General features: G+C 39.5%; 1 protein-coding gene across 4 annotated transcripts in view; it reads left to right on the top strand.

Annotated features, from left to right (window-relative positions):
* Positions 1-16,799, top strand: part of LOC138961460 (protein fantom-like) — a 54,227-nt gene extending 37,428 nt beyond the window's left edge. For 3 of the 4 annotated variants that reach the window (XM_070333134.1, XM_070333114.1, XM_070333119.1), the window contains 6 exons: positions 7,076-7,104; positions 7,837-8,121; positions 9,415-9,604; positions 11,321-11,405; positions 13,937-14,064; positions 14,368-16,799. In XM_070333134.1, the coding sequence (XP_070189235.1) occupies positions 7,076-7,104; positions 7,837-8,121; positions 9,415-9,604; positions 11,321-11,405; positions 13,937-14,064; positions 14,368-14,480 (830 nt within the window). In that variant the 3' untranslated portion in view covers positions 14,481-16,799. Of the gene's footprint in view, positions 1-1,244; positions 1,320-7,075; positions 7,105-7,836; positions 8,122-9,414; positions 9,605-11,320; positions 11,406-13,936; positions 14,065-14,367 lie in introns of all 4 variants that reach the window. The other variant, XM_070333124.1, reaches the window with a different exon arrangement.
* The last annotated feature ends 179 nt before the right edge of the window (positions 16,800-16,978 follow it).

Here is a 16,978-nt window from a genome sequence, read left to right as displayed (position 1 = left end):
GGGAATCGAGACGAGGGTCGTGGTGTATGTGTGTGTCTGTCTGTCTGTCTGTGTGTGTGTAGAGCGATTCAGACTAAACTACTGGGCCGATCTTTATGAAATTTGACATGAGAGTTCCTGGGTATGATATCCCCGGACGTTTTTTTCATTTTTTCGATAAATGTCTTTGATGATGTCATATCCGGCTTTTTGTAAAAGTTGAGGCGGCACTGTCACACCCTCATTTTTCAATCAAATTGATTGAAATTTTGGCCAAGCAATCTTCGACGAAGGCCGGACTTTGGTATTGCATTTCAGTTTGGTGGCTTAAAAATTAATTAATGACTTTGGTCATTAAAAATCTGAAAATTGTAAAAAAAAAAATTATAAAACGATCCAAATTTACATTCATCTTATTCTTTATCATGTTCTGATTCCAAAAACATATAAATATGTTATATTTGGATTAAAAACAAGCTCTGAAAATTAAAAATATAAAAATTATGATCAAAATTAAATTTCCGAAATCGTTTCAAAAACTATTTCATCTTATTCCTTGTCGGTTCCTGATTCCAAAAACATATAGATATGATATGTTTCGATTAAAAACACGCTCAGAAAGTTAAAACAAAGAGAGGTACAGTAAAGCGTGCTATGAAGCACAGCGCAACCGCTGCCGCGCCAAACAGGCTCGTCACTTTCACTGCCTTTTGCACTAGCGGCGGACTACGTTCAGTTTCATTCTGTGAGTTCCACAGCTTGACTAAATGTAGTAATTTTTCCTTACGCGACTTGTTTTTTGTGCCTGTGTATCTCCTTTGGAATCATTTATTTCCTTGCATTTTGATTTAATTTTGCCGCAACCTGTCTGTATTTTAGTGGCCTTGTTGTCCTTGCATTCTGAGTTTACTACCAATTGTATCAGCGCTTAATTTTATTGGCATCGTTTGGTGAAACTAACTGCTTGCATATATGTAAGTTCCAAAGGTAAAGTTGCTTTTCAAAAGTTCATTTCAGTACACTTTCTCTTCTGTTGTTGTTTTGCTATTTAGTATACAAAATGTGTTTTCTGTATTAACATTAAAAATAATACATGTACCTTTAATTTTGATTATGCTCTGTTTCCAGTGAATATAGTTCATCATTGTATTATGCTTATCTTCATCAGGATTACCTTAACATGTTCTTTTCTCTCTTTTGTGTATGTGTGCGTTCTGTCAGTTTTCTCATTCACTTTTTGACAATTGTTGCTGTGAACACTTCAGGTGAGACAACTCTTGGTGACACATTTTCAAAAGCACCCAAACCCAAAGCGCGGACACACTTTTTGAAAAAGTCGGGTATGAAACTATGCATGCGGGTATCCCCTTTTGTCAAAATATTATCATATACTCTGCATGGGCGCTGCTTTTATAATGGTTCCTGTGGGAAGTATTAATTGTCAAAAGGGGCGATTTACAGATTTTGTTCCTATCACGGTGGTACTCTGTTCAAGCAAGATTCAATGTTTAGTTTGAGATCATGAAGACACTAATGGAATTCAATGTTTAGTTTGAGATCATCATGACACTAATGGAATTCAATGTTTAGTTTGAGATCATCAAGACACTAATGGAATTCAATGTTTAGTTTGAGATCATGAAGACACTAATGGAATTCAATGTTTAGTTTGAGATCATGAAGACACTAATGGAATTCAATGTTTAGTTTGAGATCATCAAGACACTAATGGAATTCAATGTTTAGTTTGAGATCATGAAGACACTAATGGAATTCAATGTTTAGTTTGAGATCATGAAGACACTAATGGAATTCAATGTTTAGTTTGAGATCATGAAGACACTAATGGAATTCAATGTTTAGTTTGAGATCATCAAGACACTAATGGAATTCAATGTTTAGTTTGAGATCATCAAGACACTAATGGAATTCAATGTTTAGTTTGAGATCATGAAGACACTAATGGAATTCAATGTTTAGTTTGAGATCATCTAGACACTAATGGAATTCAATGTTTAGTTTGAGATCATGAAGACACTAATGGAATTCAATGTTTAGTTTGAGATCATCTAGACACTAATGGAATTCAATGTTTAGTTTGAGATCATGAAGACACTAATGGAATTCAATGTTTAGTTTGAGATCATCAAGACACTAATGGAATTCAATGTTTAGTTTGAGATCATCTAGACACTAATGGAATTCAATGTTTAGTTTGAGATCATGAAGACACTAATGGAATTCAATGTTTAGTTTGAGATCATCAAGACACTAATGGAATTCAATGTTTAGTTTGAGATCATGAACACACTAATGGAATTCAATGTTTAGTTTGAGATCATCAAGACACCAATGGAATTCAATATTTAGTTTGAGATCATCAAGACACTAATGGAATTCAATGTTTAGTTTGAGATCATGAAGACACTAATGGAATTCAATGTTTAGTTTGAGATCATCTAGACACTAATGGAATTCAATGTTTAGTTTGAGATCATCTAGACACTAATGGAATTCAATGTTTAGTTTGAGATCAATGTTTAGTTTGAGATCATGAAGACACTAATGGAATTCAATGTTTAGTTTGAGATCATGAAGACACTAATGGAATTCAATGTTTAGTTTGAGATCATGAAGACACTAATGGAATTCAATGTTTAGTTTGAGATCATGAAGACACTAATGGAATTCAATGTTTAGTTTGAGATCATCAAGACACTAATGGAATTCAATGTTTAGTTTGAGATCATCAAGACACTAATGGAATTCAATGTTTAGTTTGAGATCATCTAGACACTAATGGAATTCAATGTTTAGTTTGAGATCATCAAGACACTAATGGAATTCAATGTTTAGTTTGAGATCATGAAGACACTAATGGAATTCAATGTTTAGTTTGAGATCATCAAGACACTAATGGAATTCAATGTTTAGTTTGAGATCATCAAGACACTAATGGAATTCAATGTTTAGTTTGAGATCATCAAGACACTAATGGAATTCAATGTTTAGTTTGAGATCATCAAGACACTTGGGCCAAAAAAAAAATAGTCTGTTTACAGTATCCCGACCGACCCTATTTTTCGCGCGAGCCTAGACTTTTTTTGGCATTTGGGGAAGAAAAAAAAAAAAAGTCTTTGTTTTTTGGCAAAATAACTGGAAAATATGTTTTTTGGGAGCAAAATTTTTTTTTTTAAATCCCGACCTACCGACCCTATTTTTTGGGCCTATGTTACCGTAAACCGACTATTTTTTTTTTTGGCCTAATGGCATTGAATGTTTAGTTTGAGATCATCAAGACACTAATGGAATACCCTGGAACCACCCTTTTAAGACCCGCCAAAATCTGAGAAAATGAGGTCTAAAAGAGGGAGGCTTCTTCTTCTTCTGCGTTCGTGGGCTGAAACTCCCAAGTGCACTTGTGTTTTGCACGAGTGGAATTTTACGTGTATGACCGTTTTTACCCCGCCATTTAGGCAGCCATACGCCGCTTTCGGAGGAAACATGCTGGGTATTTTTGTGTTTCTATAACCCACCGAACTCTGACATGGATTACAGGATCTTTTTCGTGCGCACTTGGTCTTGTGCTTGCGTGTACACACGGGAGTGTTGGGACACCGAGGAGAGTCTGCACACAAAGTTGACTCTGAGAAATAAATCTCTCGCCGAACGTGGGGACGAACTCACGCTGACAGCGGCCAACTGGATACAAATCCAGCGCGCTACCGACTGAGGTATACATCCCCGCCCCAAAGAGGAAGTCTGAAATGGGGTTAATGTACATAGGTTATGAACAAAGGTAATGAACAGAAAATATAGGAATACGGGGCCTTAGGTTACGAACAAAGGTAATGAACAGACAATATAGGAATACAGGGCCTTAGGTTATGAACAAAGGTAATGAACAGAAAATATAAGAATACAGGGCCTTAGGTTATGAACAAAGGTAATGAACAGAAAATATAAGAATACAGGGCCTTAGGTTATGAACAAAGGTAATGAACAGAAAATATAAGAATACAAGGCCTTAGGTTATGAACAAAGGTAATGAACAGAAAATATAGGAATACAAGGCCTTAGGTTACGAACAAAGGTAATGAACAGAAAATATAGGAATACAAGGCCTTAGGTTACGAACAAAGATAATGAACAGAAAATATAAGAATACAGGGCCTTATGAGGGAGGGAGTCTTTAATAGGGAGGGGAGGAGGGGGGGGTGTCTTAAAAGGGGGTTCCACTGTAGCATGGAAGAATGAGTGTGGTCATGTGCATGTTGCATGTCAGACAATAATTGTGTACATATCTTAGTGTAGCTGTTTTGATGGAAGCAAAGCAATGATTTGATTGGTGGGTAAGACAGCCTGGTCTTGCCTCAGGTTCAGCCCGTCTGTCCATCCTATTGTCGGTCTTCCACCTAAACAACCCTCCCCCTACCCAACATCCACCACCCTCCCCTTACTAAATGTTCTGGCATTCAGACATGAGATTTTTACTTCATCTACAGTATTTTAGTCAAAAGCATTTAAGTAAAATCAGCACTTAAACAAAACTCGAGATTTCAGAATCCCATGTCTTGGCGATACTCTCTGCTCGTACCCTCGCTCCCTCCGTGGATTTTTGCTCCCTTCTCCAATATTACCTGCCCCCCCCCTCCCACACTCATCCAGACTCAGTCCATATGTTTTTACAATAACTATCCTCCACTCGCCTCTTCAACCATCATGCCTTGCTTTGGTTTGGCCGTTTTGTTCCTGGTGAGGAGTTGCCGCCCAGTAATCATCTCTAGATAATTCATCAGTGCTAAATTGTGGACTGTTTTTGCGATTTAACTTGCGGGTTTTTTCCTCTTCTTTCTTTCCAAATGATGAGGTGACATTTTTGCCCTTAGTAGTTGCATGGACCTGTATTTATTTCCGAATCCTTTGCTTACATTCCATTGGGATAATGACTTGATGTGGTACCAGCTAACTTTAAGAAAATGTAAACAAGTGTTTGCAAAGGCATGTACACAAACACACACACACACACACATGCACACACACACACACACAAACACACACACACACACACACACACACACACACACACTTTAGTGTTTTGCATGCCGGCATGGTTTTTGTCTTCAAATTATCACTCAGCAGCACAGACCTAGGCTCTGAGGATGGACAGAAATTAAAATGTAAAATGAATATCTAACACTTTTTCCGCTTTTCTTTTTACCCGTTTCCTTTGCTTTTCTACGAAAGATACTGTATACACGAAAGAAAAGAACAAAGACTGTGGTAGCTGTTTACAGTTGAGTTATATACACTGCAGCATTTATACATTTAACCTTTTCAAAATGGTGAGGCATTATTTTACGAGATCGAGTAGTTTTTAAACATTACTATATTCCTTTCTTTTTTACATTTAGTCAAGTTTTGACTAAATGTTTTAACATAGAGCGGGAATCGAGACGAGGGTCAAGGTGTATGTGTGTGTGTGTGTGTCTGTGCGTGTGTGTGTGTAGAGCGATTCAGACCAAACTACTGGACCGATCTTTATGAAAGTTTACATGAGAGTTCCTGGGAATGATATCCCCGGACGTTTTTTTTGTTTTTTCGATAAATACCTTTGATGACGTCATATCCGGCTTTTTGTAAAAGTTGAGGCGGCACTGTCACACCCTCATTTTCCAATCGAATTGATTGAAATTTTGGCCAAGCAATCTTCGACGAAGGCCGGACTTCGGTATTGCATTTCAGCTTGGTGGCTTAAAAATTAATTAATGACTTTGGTCATTAAAAATCTGAAAATTGTAAACAAAATACATTTTTTATAAAACGATCCAAATTTACGTTCATCTTATTCTTCATCATTTTCTGATTCCAAAAACATATAAATATGTTATATTTGGATTAAAAACAAGCTCTGAAAATTAAAAATATAAAAATTATGATCAAAATTAAATTTTCGAAATCAATTTAAAAACACTTTCATCTTATTCCTTGTCAGTTCCTGATTCCAAAAACATATAGATATGATATGTTTGGATTAAAAACACGCTCAGAAAGTTAAAACAAAGAGAGGTACAGAAAAGCGTACTATCCTTCTCAGCGCAACTACTACCCCGCTCTTCTTGTCAATTTCACTGCCTTAGGCCACGAGCGGTGGACTGACGATGCTACGAGTATACGGTCTTGCTGAAAAATTGCATTGCGTTCAGTTTCATTCTGTGAGTTCGACAGCTTGACTAAATGTTGTATTTTCGCCTTACGCGACTTGTTTTTTTTCATATCATTTAATAAAAGATAAAGAAGTTAAAGGTTGTAGTGTATGACATTGGTCCAGATCAAAATGTAAACAGTCAGGATTTCTGTTTATTCTTTATATTCTTTAATTGTTCTGATCATGATGGAAAGTGGGTTTTAATGTTCTACAGCTTGCCTTTTTATTCATCATCACCTTTTTTTCTTCTTTTTTTTCTTATTCATTTTTCTTATTTCTTGTATTGCATGTTGTCTCTGTGTGTTATTTTCAAAACAAAATAAAGGCTTAAAACATACACCAGGTGATTAAAACCCTGCTTTTCTATGACTATTGCAACACAATTTATTTCATGGTTGTATTTTCAACATTGCTTGGTAACTATAGGAGTAAAGAAGACAAAGTGTTTTGTTTGAACATATGGGTAATGATGAGGTCATTGTACTTTTTAGTGGGTTCGGCTCTCTTTTCTGTGCGGTAAGTATGTGGAGGATGAGAAAGGGGGGGATAACTATAGGATGTTATTAATCTGAAGCAGTTTATTACCAGGACACTGTTGGATATGACTGTAAAAGTTTATAAAGTGGATTGTGTGTCATGCAGTCATCTTCCAGTGATTAAACAATATACTTATATAGTGGTCAATGATTTAATGTTGAAGATTAAAACGTTTTATGATTGCTGACATGTTTTTACAGTCTTGAAGATCAAGAAAGGGTATCTTTTATATGGTATGTTTGGTTATGTATTATTTTCAGACTTGAGAAGGGGTATCGCAAAAAGAGTATATGTATAATTTGTGCTTGAATGAGTATTCAAACCCTGATTATATTGTGTGTTTTTTTTCAGAAAAAGTGGTGAGGAAAACAGCTCATAAGGTATTAAGACATAGTAAATAGAACAATCTTAATAAATGGTTCTGCTAGTTTTAACATAATTTTTATTCAGTGTTGCATGCTGTTAGGGTCTCTTGATTTCAGACAAGAATAGCTTTATTCTTTTTACCTATTCTGCAAGTTCAACAGCAACAACTGGGGTGGGACCGGCACGGTTGGCCTAGTGGTAAGGCGTCCGCCCCGTGAACGGGAGGTCGTGGGTTCGAACCCCGGCTAGGTCATACCTAAGACTTTAAAATTGGCAATCTAGTGGCTGCTCCGCCTGGCGTCTGGCATTATGGGGTTAGTGCTAGGACTGGTTGGTCCGGTGTCAGAATAATGTGACTTGGTGAGACAATGAAGCCTGTGCTGCGACTTCTGTCTTGTGTGTGGCGCACGTTATATGTCAAAGCAACACCGCCCTGATATGGCCCTTCGTGGTCGGCTGGGCGTTAAGCAAACAAACAAACAAACAAACAAACAAAAACTGGGGTGGGGAGGGGGGATATGGGGGAGGGGGGGAGGGGTGTGGCATAACACCAGGAGAAATTAACAACAGATGTTTTAAATTTTCCCAGTGGTGTACTATGATATCACGGGAATATTTGGAGGTGATGTTGGGATCTCAGTTGTAGACAGGTTTGGCAAGATAACAGTAACATTCAGATAATTTCAACAATGTTGAGAAGAAGACAATTGTTTTTGCTCATATCCCTCCTCATTGAACTCTTTCAGGCTCGTGCAGCACCGCCTTCACTGGCACCGGCACCGGCACCAGCCCCTCTTGCGCAGTCAATGGAGGATGACGAGGAGTCAGTGGGGGAGGAGATAGAGGAGGAGGAGGAGGAGGACGAGCGCTCCACTCCCACCCCCACCACTCCCCCTACACCCGCCCAAATGGCAGCGCAGGCAAAGGCGTCAGCGTCAGAGGAGTCGGAACCACCTCAGATCGAGTCTGACAGCGAGGGAGTCACCACGGTCGCTCCACCTGCTAAACGCAAATCCAGGATGCCAAAAGCTGTGAGTGTGTGTTATAAGGAATTGTGTATATCAGTGCACGTCTTTATATCACTGTCCTAGTTAGGGATATGCAAGCTTGAGGACAGCGAGCCCCTATAAGTCAGTGCTGGTGGTTTGGTTTGCAAAGAAACGTCTTTGGATATTTCGTATTTGCTCAGTCTGTGGATGAAATAGAGTCTGAATGTATGTCGTATTGTTGTTGTGCCTGTCTACTTGTCAGCCAGTCTGCCAGATTGTGATTTGATGACTGTCTGTCTGTGTGCTTGTACAGTGCAGTCCAGCTATAACGAACCTGGGTATAACGAAATCCCTCTTTTAACGAACTGCCATTGATTTCCCGGCAGACAGCCTTCTATTTCTTACTTGTTACTTTCCGGCTACATCGAACCTTTTGAACTCATTTGCATAACGAACCCCTCTTTTAACAAACACGTTTTCATCGCCCCAGAGCCGTTTAGTCTCTAAAAGTCACAAGGCTACAACGAACTGATGTCAATAATTGTCTCCAAAGACAAAAATACACAAAAATACACAAACACAAGTGCCCATCGCGTGATGAGCGAACTCTGAACAAACTAACAGCGGGAGGTGCACAGATCGAACCAAAACCGAAAGTTGTGGTGACGTCATGACATTTTGCGATGTACGTCAGCGAAGCTCGTGCACATGTGGTCCGTCTTGCTAAAAACAATGGCTGACGAACATGGTTTCGAAATCTGGAACTGTTTTTTTGTTTTCTCCGATCCGTGACCGAGTGACGCAATATAGAACCACGCTTTCATTTGAATCAATACTCTCCTCAGGCAGTGAAGTCTCCTAAATTGCTCAACACTGTGGACAGTCCGGAGTGCAGTTATGTCCCGTGAATGAGCGAGTCAAAGTTTTATCGTGAAAACTGACGCTTTTCGTGCACCTCCCGCTGTTAGCTTGCTAGAGCTCTCTATGGATTATATTATGAAGCTGTTGAAAACATGCAGAGATTGTACTCTCCAAGGAAAGATCGATGGGACGATCATTTGAAGGTGAGTGGGAAAACTTGTCTTGAGGCCATTTAGGGTTGAAAACTCTACAGCGAATTACTGATATAACGAACTAAAATGTATCTCCCTTGAGATTCGTTGTACCCGGACTCCACTGTACTCATATATTTGTGACATCTATGGTTCAGTCATTATTGTCTGTGTTGATCCAGGCAAACCCACTCTGTTAGTTTTAGCATTGTAAGAAGTCTTTATTGTAAATGCATTGTTCCCCAATGAATACATGTACAACTAATGAATGCAATGATCTCAGGGTGACCTGGTGACGGTGGTGGTGTCTCACCTGTCCCTGGAAGAGGACTCACCAGCCATGAACAACCCGAGCGTCAACAAGCTGTTCGTGGAGTACAAATTCCTGGGCCTGCCACCAGAAGACACGGAAACACCCTTCGCCCTCCCAAAGCCCCGCCCCTACCACTCCATCGCCTTCAACTTCAGCAAAAGTGAGTACATGTATGGCCTTTATTGCCATCGTCTGTCTCTTTTAGCACATATTTGTTCTGTGTGTTCTTCCGTCTGTCAGCTCATTCTACAAGACCATAAAAGACTAAAGATGGTTAGTTTCATAAATCTGGTTCAATGGATCCCCCCTTTTAAGACCCCCAATTTAAAACTGGTGTGTGGATGTGTGTGTGTGTGTGTGGATGTGTGTGTGTGAATGTGGATGTGTGTGTGTGTGTGTGTGTGAATGTGGATGTGTGTGTGAATGTGGATGTGTGAATGTGGATGTGTGTGTGTATGTGTGTGTGTGAATGTGGATGTGTGTGTGAATGTGGATGTGTGTGTGTGTGAATGTGGATGTGTGTGTGGGTGGGTGTGTGTGTGTGGATGTGTGTGTGTGTGTGTGGATGTGTGTGTGAATGTGGATGTGTGTGTGAATGTGGATGTGTGTGTGGATGTGTGTGTGAATGTGGATGTGTGTGTGTGGATGTGTGTGTGTGTGTGTGTGGATGTGTGTGTGAATGTGGATGTGTGTGTGTGGATGTGTGTGTGTGTGTGTGTGTGTGTGGATGTGTGTGAATGTGGATGTGTGTGTGTGTGGATGTGTGTGTGTGAATGTGTGTGTGTGTGTGTGTGGATGTGTGTGTGTGTGTGGATGTGTGTGTGTGTGTGTGTGTGTGTGTGTGTGTGTGTGGATGTGTGTGTGTGTGAGAAGGGAGTTTTTAAACAATAGTGCAGTATGTTCAAGCTTGGTGATTTTTGTGTTATATAATAAGTGAGTAATAAGTTGTGTGGAGTGAAGGTGTGCGAGTATGAAACTGATTTTTACGTCATGTTATTTTATTTGCTGTGTATGACGAGCCCAATACAAAATTTCTTTTTAAGGTGTAATATTAATATTTATTGTAATTCAATCAAGTTGGCGTTTTAATGAAAGAGATCCTGTGATTGGTCAGAATGCCCCAACTCATTAAAAATTACCGGTCATTAATTGTCGATAACCACTTGCTAAAAAAGCCATAAACCACCTGCTGGCGAGGCGCATTGATACAACCTCAACTAGTCTCGGTTAGCTTTGAGGGTCATTTTACAAGTAGGAAATATGAAGGCCAATGAAATACCGAGACCATAAGGTATGCGAAGTGATGACGTCGAATACGTGACGTAAGTTGATGCATGAATTCTTCCGGACTACGTCAGTCAATTCCAAAGATCGCTTTTGTGATGAAAAGAATTGTTTTAGAGTTTGCTGTCCAGAAACCCGTCAAAAAAGAAGGGAAAATGTATGTGAAAGAAAACAAAACAGGAGCAGAGTGATAAGATGGGAATACAGAGACATATTTCTTGGGACTTGACCCTTGCAGGTAGGTGGACTGAAAGTAGTGTGTGAACAGAACAGAACCAATTCTGTCTGTTTACCATCACATGAAAGCAGGAAAGAGTTCGTCGTCAGATTGAATTACAATAACATTAACATGCTTCCATTTGAAACTTTGAGGTCTTTATCGTGGATTGACGCCCTTCAATTACCTTTGGTCGGGCTTAAATCCACGATGACGACCTCGAAGTTTCAAATGGAAGCATGTTAATGTGTAATTATGATACAAATTTCTTCTGCAGCGCCATTCACTGCCAGACAGGAGTCTTATGGCGCTTTACAGTACTATATTCAGATAATACAGTTGTCATGTATTGTATTGTATTGAATTGTATTGCAGCAATTCATGTAGATATGAAGAAGAACTACGAGAGGAGACAGCAGCTGGCATCACTCCTGCTTCCTGATGATCCTGAACAGGGAAGGTCAGTTTCAACTTTTTGTCTTGGTTGTACAATATTCGTAATTTGTATTTTTGACCAAAATATGACATTTGCCAAAAATCAAGACAGCCAGCCTTTCTCCGAGTCCGCGCCAGCAGTCGAGGTGAACAATGACTGTTGAGATCTGTGTCAAATGTTTTAATTTGGTCAAAAATACAATTAAAAGTTATGTATTGATCGATTTTAGTTAGAATTCCTTTTACTTTTCACTTTTTACGATTGAACACACACAAATATGCTGTCTTTTGTAGTCTCAGCCAGCCGCCTAAATATGAGTTTTAGTTGGACTCTGATGTCACATGGCTCAAAGGAGAGAAATCCAATGTTCAATCATTGCATAAAGTGTTGCAAGTGTAGAGACAGCTTGTTTCATGCCTTAGGCCAACAACAAAAAATAGTCTGTTTACTGTAACATAGGCAAAAAAAATAGGGTCGGTAGGTCGGGATTTTTTTATTTTTTTATTTTTTTTCAAAAAAACCATATTTTTAAGTTATTTTGCCAATAAACAAAGATTTTTTTTTAATTTTAATTTTTTTATTTTATTTATTTATTTATTATTTTTTTTATTTTTCCCAAATGCCAAAAAAAAGTCTAGGGTCGCGCGAAAAAATAGGGTCGGTCGGGATACCGTAAACAGACTTTATTTTTTGTGCCTTATCTGTGAGTCTGTACTGCCATGAGGAGGTCAGCACTAGTTTCATTTGTAAACTTTACTGCTGTTGAAAAATGCAACTGGTGTTCCTTCTACTTATGTTTGTAATAAGCATGTCAACAGTGGCCATGTTTTGTTTAGTTTGTTTATACAGTTCAATCTGTCCATAACGACTACCCAATCGACTGATCAAAAGTGGTCACAACAGACAGGTGGTCGCTATGGAAAGGTGAAATGTAGAAGCAAAACTCGTCTGGGATCTTTCAGAGTGGTCCTAGTGGGCAGGTGATTGCTTTCCAGAGGTGGTCGCAACTGTATTTTGTTTGTGCAAGGTGTTAAAGTAGACTTTTTTGAGTCACTTGAGAAAATGTGACTCTATGTAATCGGTCAGTGTTAGTCTGTCCGGCCGGCCGGCCGGCCGGCCAGCCGTCCGTAGACACCACCTTAACGTTGGACTTTTCTCGGAAACTATCAAAGCGATCGGGCTCATATTTTGTTTAGTCGTGACCTCCAATGACCTCTACACTTTAACGATGGTTTCGTTGACCTTTGACCTTTTTCAAGGTCACAGGTCAGCGTCAAAGGAAAAATTAGACATTTTATATCTTTGACAAAGTTCATCGGATGTGATTGAAACTTTGTAGGATTATTCTTTACATCGAAGTATTTACATCTGTAGCCTTTTACGAACGTTATCAGAAAAACAAGGGAGATAACTAGCCTTTTCTGTTCGGCAACACACAACTTAACGTTGGGCTTTTCTCGGAAACTATAAAAGTGACCGGGCTCAAATTTTATGTGAACGTGACTCATTGTGTTGTGAATAGCAATTTCTTCCTGTCCATCTGATGCCTCATATAATATTCAGAACTGCGAAAGTGACTCGATCGAGCGTTTGCTCTTCTTGTTTTTTTTTGTTTTTTTTTTTTTCCCTTACACCTGTTCCTTGTCCCGGTGTGCTCTCACGCCGCCCCGTCCCTGCACTCACTGCTCCATCCACATCTGAATTTCGTTCCGCTGCCAGACTTGCCGATTTTACAGACGCTCCAGGGAGGGATGTCGGGTCGTTGCGGTAGGCTACCCTCGGAAGATGACACTGCACTTCTGCTGAGTCACTTCGACGGTGTTCAGTAGTGGGTCTGTCCCGAGCTAACGGACGCAGCCCACTACCTACTATGCCCCCTACTAACGACATTGACTGCTGTTAAAGTAGACTTAGCTCTTCCTGACACATATCCTTGGTAATTTATTCCTGGACGCAAGCAAATACTAACTTCATTACTCTTTGTCAACTGTTGTGCTTGCTTCCTTGCGCCCAAAATTGGGACTGGGTGGCCGAGTGGTAACGCACTTGCGCTCGGAATCGAGAGGTTGCGTGTTCGACCCTGGGTCAGGCCGCTATCTTCTCCCCCCTTTCCTAACCTAGATGGTGGGTTCAAGTGCTAGTCTTTCGGATGAGACGAAAAACCGAGGTCCCTTCGTGTACACTATATTGGGGTGTGCACGTTAAAGATCCCACGATTGACAAAAGGGTCTTTCCTGGCAAAATTGTATAGGCATAGATAAAAATGTCCATCAAATACCCGTGTGACTTGGAATAAAGGCCGCGAAAGGTGAATGCTCGCCTAACAGGCTTGAGGTTTGCTGGTCGATGTGAATGCGTTATATATTGTGTGTAAAAAATGTTTGTTTGTCTGTCTGTCTGTAAAAAAATTCCATTTCACACGGCAGAAGTTAATATGTAAAGCGCGGAGAGCACAGTTAATTGTGGTTCGCGCTATATAAGCTCACCATAATAAAAAAAATTTAGGAGTTTGCTGAATATTTCAACCCTAATTGATTGTTTTGTGTGGCGGCCAGGATCCGGTTCACGGTGGTCAGTGAACCAGATGACGCAGAGGCAGACTGTGAAGATGTGGGTGCGGCGTACGTCAGCGTGCGAAACATCCTGAAGACGGGCAAAGACATTAAGGACGAAGACATAGACAGTAAGTTAATCCTTTTCATTTGGGTTGTTTTTTTTTAATTTTTTTAAGCTGGCTGTCAAATTTAGACTTATTTTGTATTGTTTGGAAGACATTTTTTTTTTAAATATTCTGTAGACATAATGATGAAAAGCGGGAAAGGAATAGGGTTTGGCACCATTTTTTCTGTAGAAATGAGTTTATGTGTGCATATTTCTTTGAGTGTGTGTGTGTGCATTCTTTTATACGTCTTTTCCTCTTAACCTTTTTTCTTCATCACCATGATCAAGCCAAATTCTAAATGATAGTGTCTAACTTCCCATTCAGTCCTGGACCCCAGTGACGAGAAGACGGTGGTGGGACAACTGAATGTTACCGTGGAGTGTCTGGCCGCTCTCAAGGCTGTTGACGAGGAGATGCAAGTCGACGGAACCTACTGACCTTGACCTACTTTATCTCCCTGACCTTCACAGAGTTTACATCAAAACTGTTTGCTTCTGAGTGAAAGTGGAAACAAAGCACCCTCCTGCAGTTTTGGAAGGAGTGTCTTGCAACTCAGCAGGGCTGATTTTGAGAAGAGTGCTTGTTGAACGTTCAAGGTGCGTTGCGGTCAGTTTAATCCCTGATCGGTGAACTAGATATTGATCATTTTTGAAGAAAGCATTCATTGCCAGCGTTTTCTAACAACAGTCAAACTTCTGCAGCATTTGGAGACTTGAAAGAGAAAAAATGATTCATGTTGTGATTTAGAAATCCCTTTGTCCGTCCAAAGTCATGTAGCCTTTTGTATTTATACATGTAGGTTTTCTTGCGTTATTATTTATGTTTAGCATAACCACCTCTCCAATCATTCTCTCTCCCCCTTCCCTTAACCCACTCTGAATCCAGTTTCTCCTTCCCTCCAAATTTAAGACAGAATGTCCAGGGAAAGCTTACCAACATACAGCAGAAAAGTGCTGCTCACTGCTTACCCCTCATTGTTAAGCAACATAATTTATGTAAGTACAGATTTATCAATTGTTTTTGATACACTGTATGTAACGCCAGATACGCCATGTCCCCGCGGAATTCCGGCCGGAATACCTCGCGGACTTTTGATCTTTTCTCGTCGTTGATTGGTCAGAAATTCTTCGCGCAATTCCACCCGGAATTCCGCCCGGACTTTTGAGCTATACTCGTCTTTGATTGGTTAGAATGTCCGGGCGGAATTGCGCGCGGACATTCTAACATACATACCCTTACTTGAATAAAATACATATACCAAAATACATTCAAACATACATACCCTTACTTGAATAAAATGCTATACCAGCCCAAAATAAACCAGAAAATACATCTCTGACAACAACAACAACAACAACAACAACAACAACAACAACAACACAATTCATGTCTGCAAAGGAAGCAGGACAGTTGCTGATTTCAGTACGTATCTAAAGAAGTAGATGCCCATATAGCGAGCACAATTGCGTACAGATCTGTCTAAAATCTGTATTTTTTTGTTTAATTTCACATTCTGCCTGTAAGAAAATGTCTTCTTCAAGCACCTATGATACATGGGTCTTGGCAATGATCGCATTCACATCTATCACTATTAACAGCGCAACATCCATTGCTATTTGTAATCCTGCGGTTTGAAGAATTTGAGTTATCGCCCTTGATTTCAAAGCAATTACATATGAGTGTCCGGTAAATTTCCATTCCATGTTTTTAGTGAGTAGAGAATAGCTCAACAGTCCGGGCGGAACTCCGGCCGGAATTGCGCGCGGACAATAAAAGTTCGGGCGGAATTTCTGACCAATCAACGACGAGAATAGCTCAAAAGTCCGCGCGGAATTCCAGCCAGAATTCCGGGGGGACATGGCGTATCTGGCGTTCCATAACACTGTACTTGGTATTTAATTTTACCACATAGAGCAAGTGTCTTATCTTGGAGTGTGTCTGCCATAACTAACAATTTACAGAAACCAAATGAATCGTGTATGCCTTAATATAATATGTATTTTACCTTCAGCCACTTTAAATTCTTGCTTCCTATTTCTTAGTGCCTGTTTTACAGTCATTTGTGAATATCTCTACGTACTTACTTGGTGTTGACTAAAGTGTATGTTTGTGTAATTTTTATTTTGTTGAGATAACTTTATGTAAGTGCTATTTATTTGTAAAACTTTGAATCTGTGATATGTTGTACATGCATTTTATTCCAGTAGTCTTTAGCAAGTCTGTATTTAGGCAGCTTGCTTTTTGTCTTTAATGACTAAGGCCACACACAAAAAATAGTCTGTTTACGGTAACATAGGCAAACAAAATAGGGTCGGTAGGTCGGGATTTATTTTTTTTTTCTTCCCGTAAAACATATTTTTAAGTTATTTTGCCCAAAAACAAAGATTTTTTTTTTCCCCAAATGCCAAAAAAATGTCAAGGGTCGCGCGAAAAAATAGGGTCGGTCGGGATACCGTAAACAGACTTTTTTTTTGTTTTTGCCGAATGTATTGTTACTTTGCTAGATTCAATTGCATAAATGAAATATATGTATGTATCAGTATGTTTGTCAAAATCATGAGAATCCTTGTAACAATTTCATCCTTCAGTGAACTATGTTCTCCTACCATAAGTACAAACGTACCTGTTTCAAGCAGCAAATCATTTTTGTTAGCCACGAATAAATTCTGCATTTAGTTATCTAGTTTTGTTAAATATATTCTGCCCCCTTGCAGATTTTTCTTTCCTTAGTAAATGATCGTGAATACATTTTAAAACTGGTTTTTGTTCATTAGTGTGTGAAGGTCCAATCTCTCTCTCTCTCTCTCTCTCTCTCTCTCTCTCTCTCTCTCTCTCTCTCTCTCTCTCTCTCTCTCTCTCTCTCTCTCTCTCTCTCTCTCTCTCTCTCACACACACACACACACACACAAACCTACATGCAATTCAGACATCCACA

This window comes from Littorina saxatilis, linkage group LG1 (genome assembly GCF_037325665.1).
Source record: "Littorina saxatilis isolate snail1 linkage group LG1, US_GU_Lsax_2.0, whole genome shotgun sequence".
NCBI lineage: Eukaryota > Metazoa > Mollusca > Gastropoda > Littorinimorpha > Littorinidae > Littorina > Littorina saxatilis.
The sequence above is the reverse complement of the archived record's forward strand: the minus strand, read 5'-3'. Positions and strand labels throughout refer to the sequence as shown.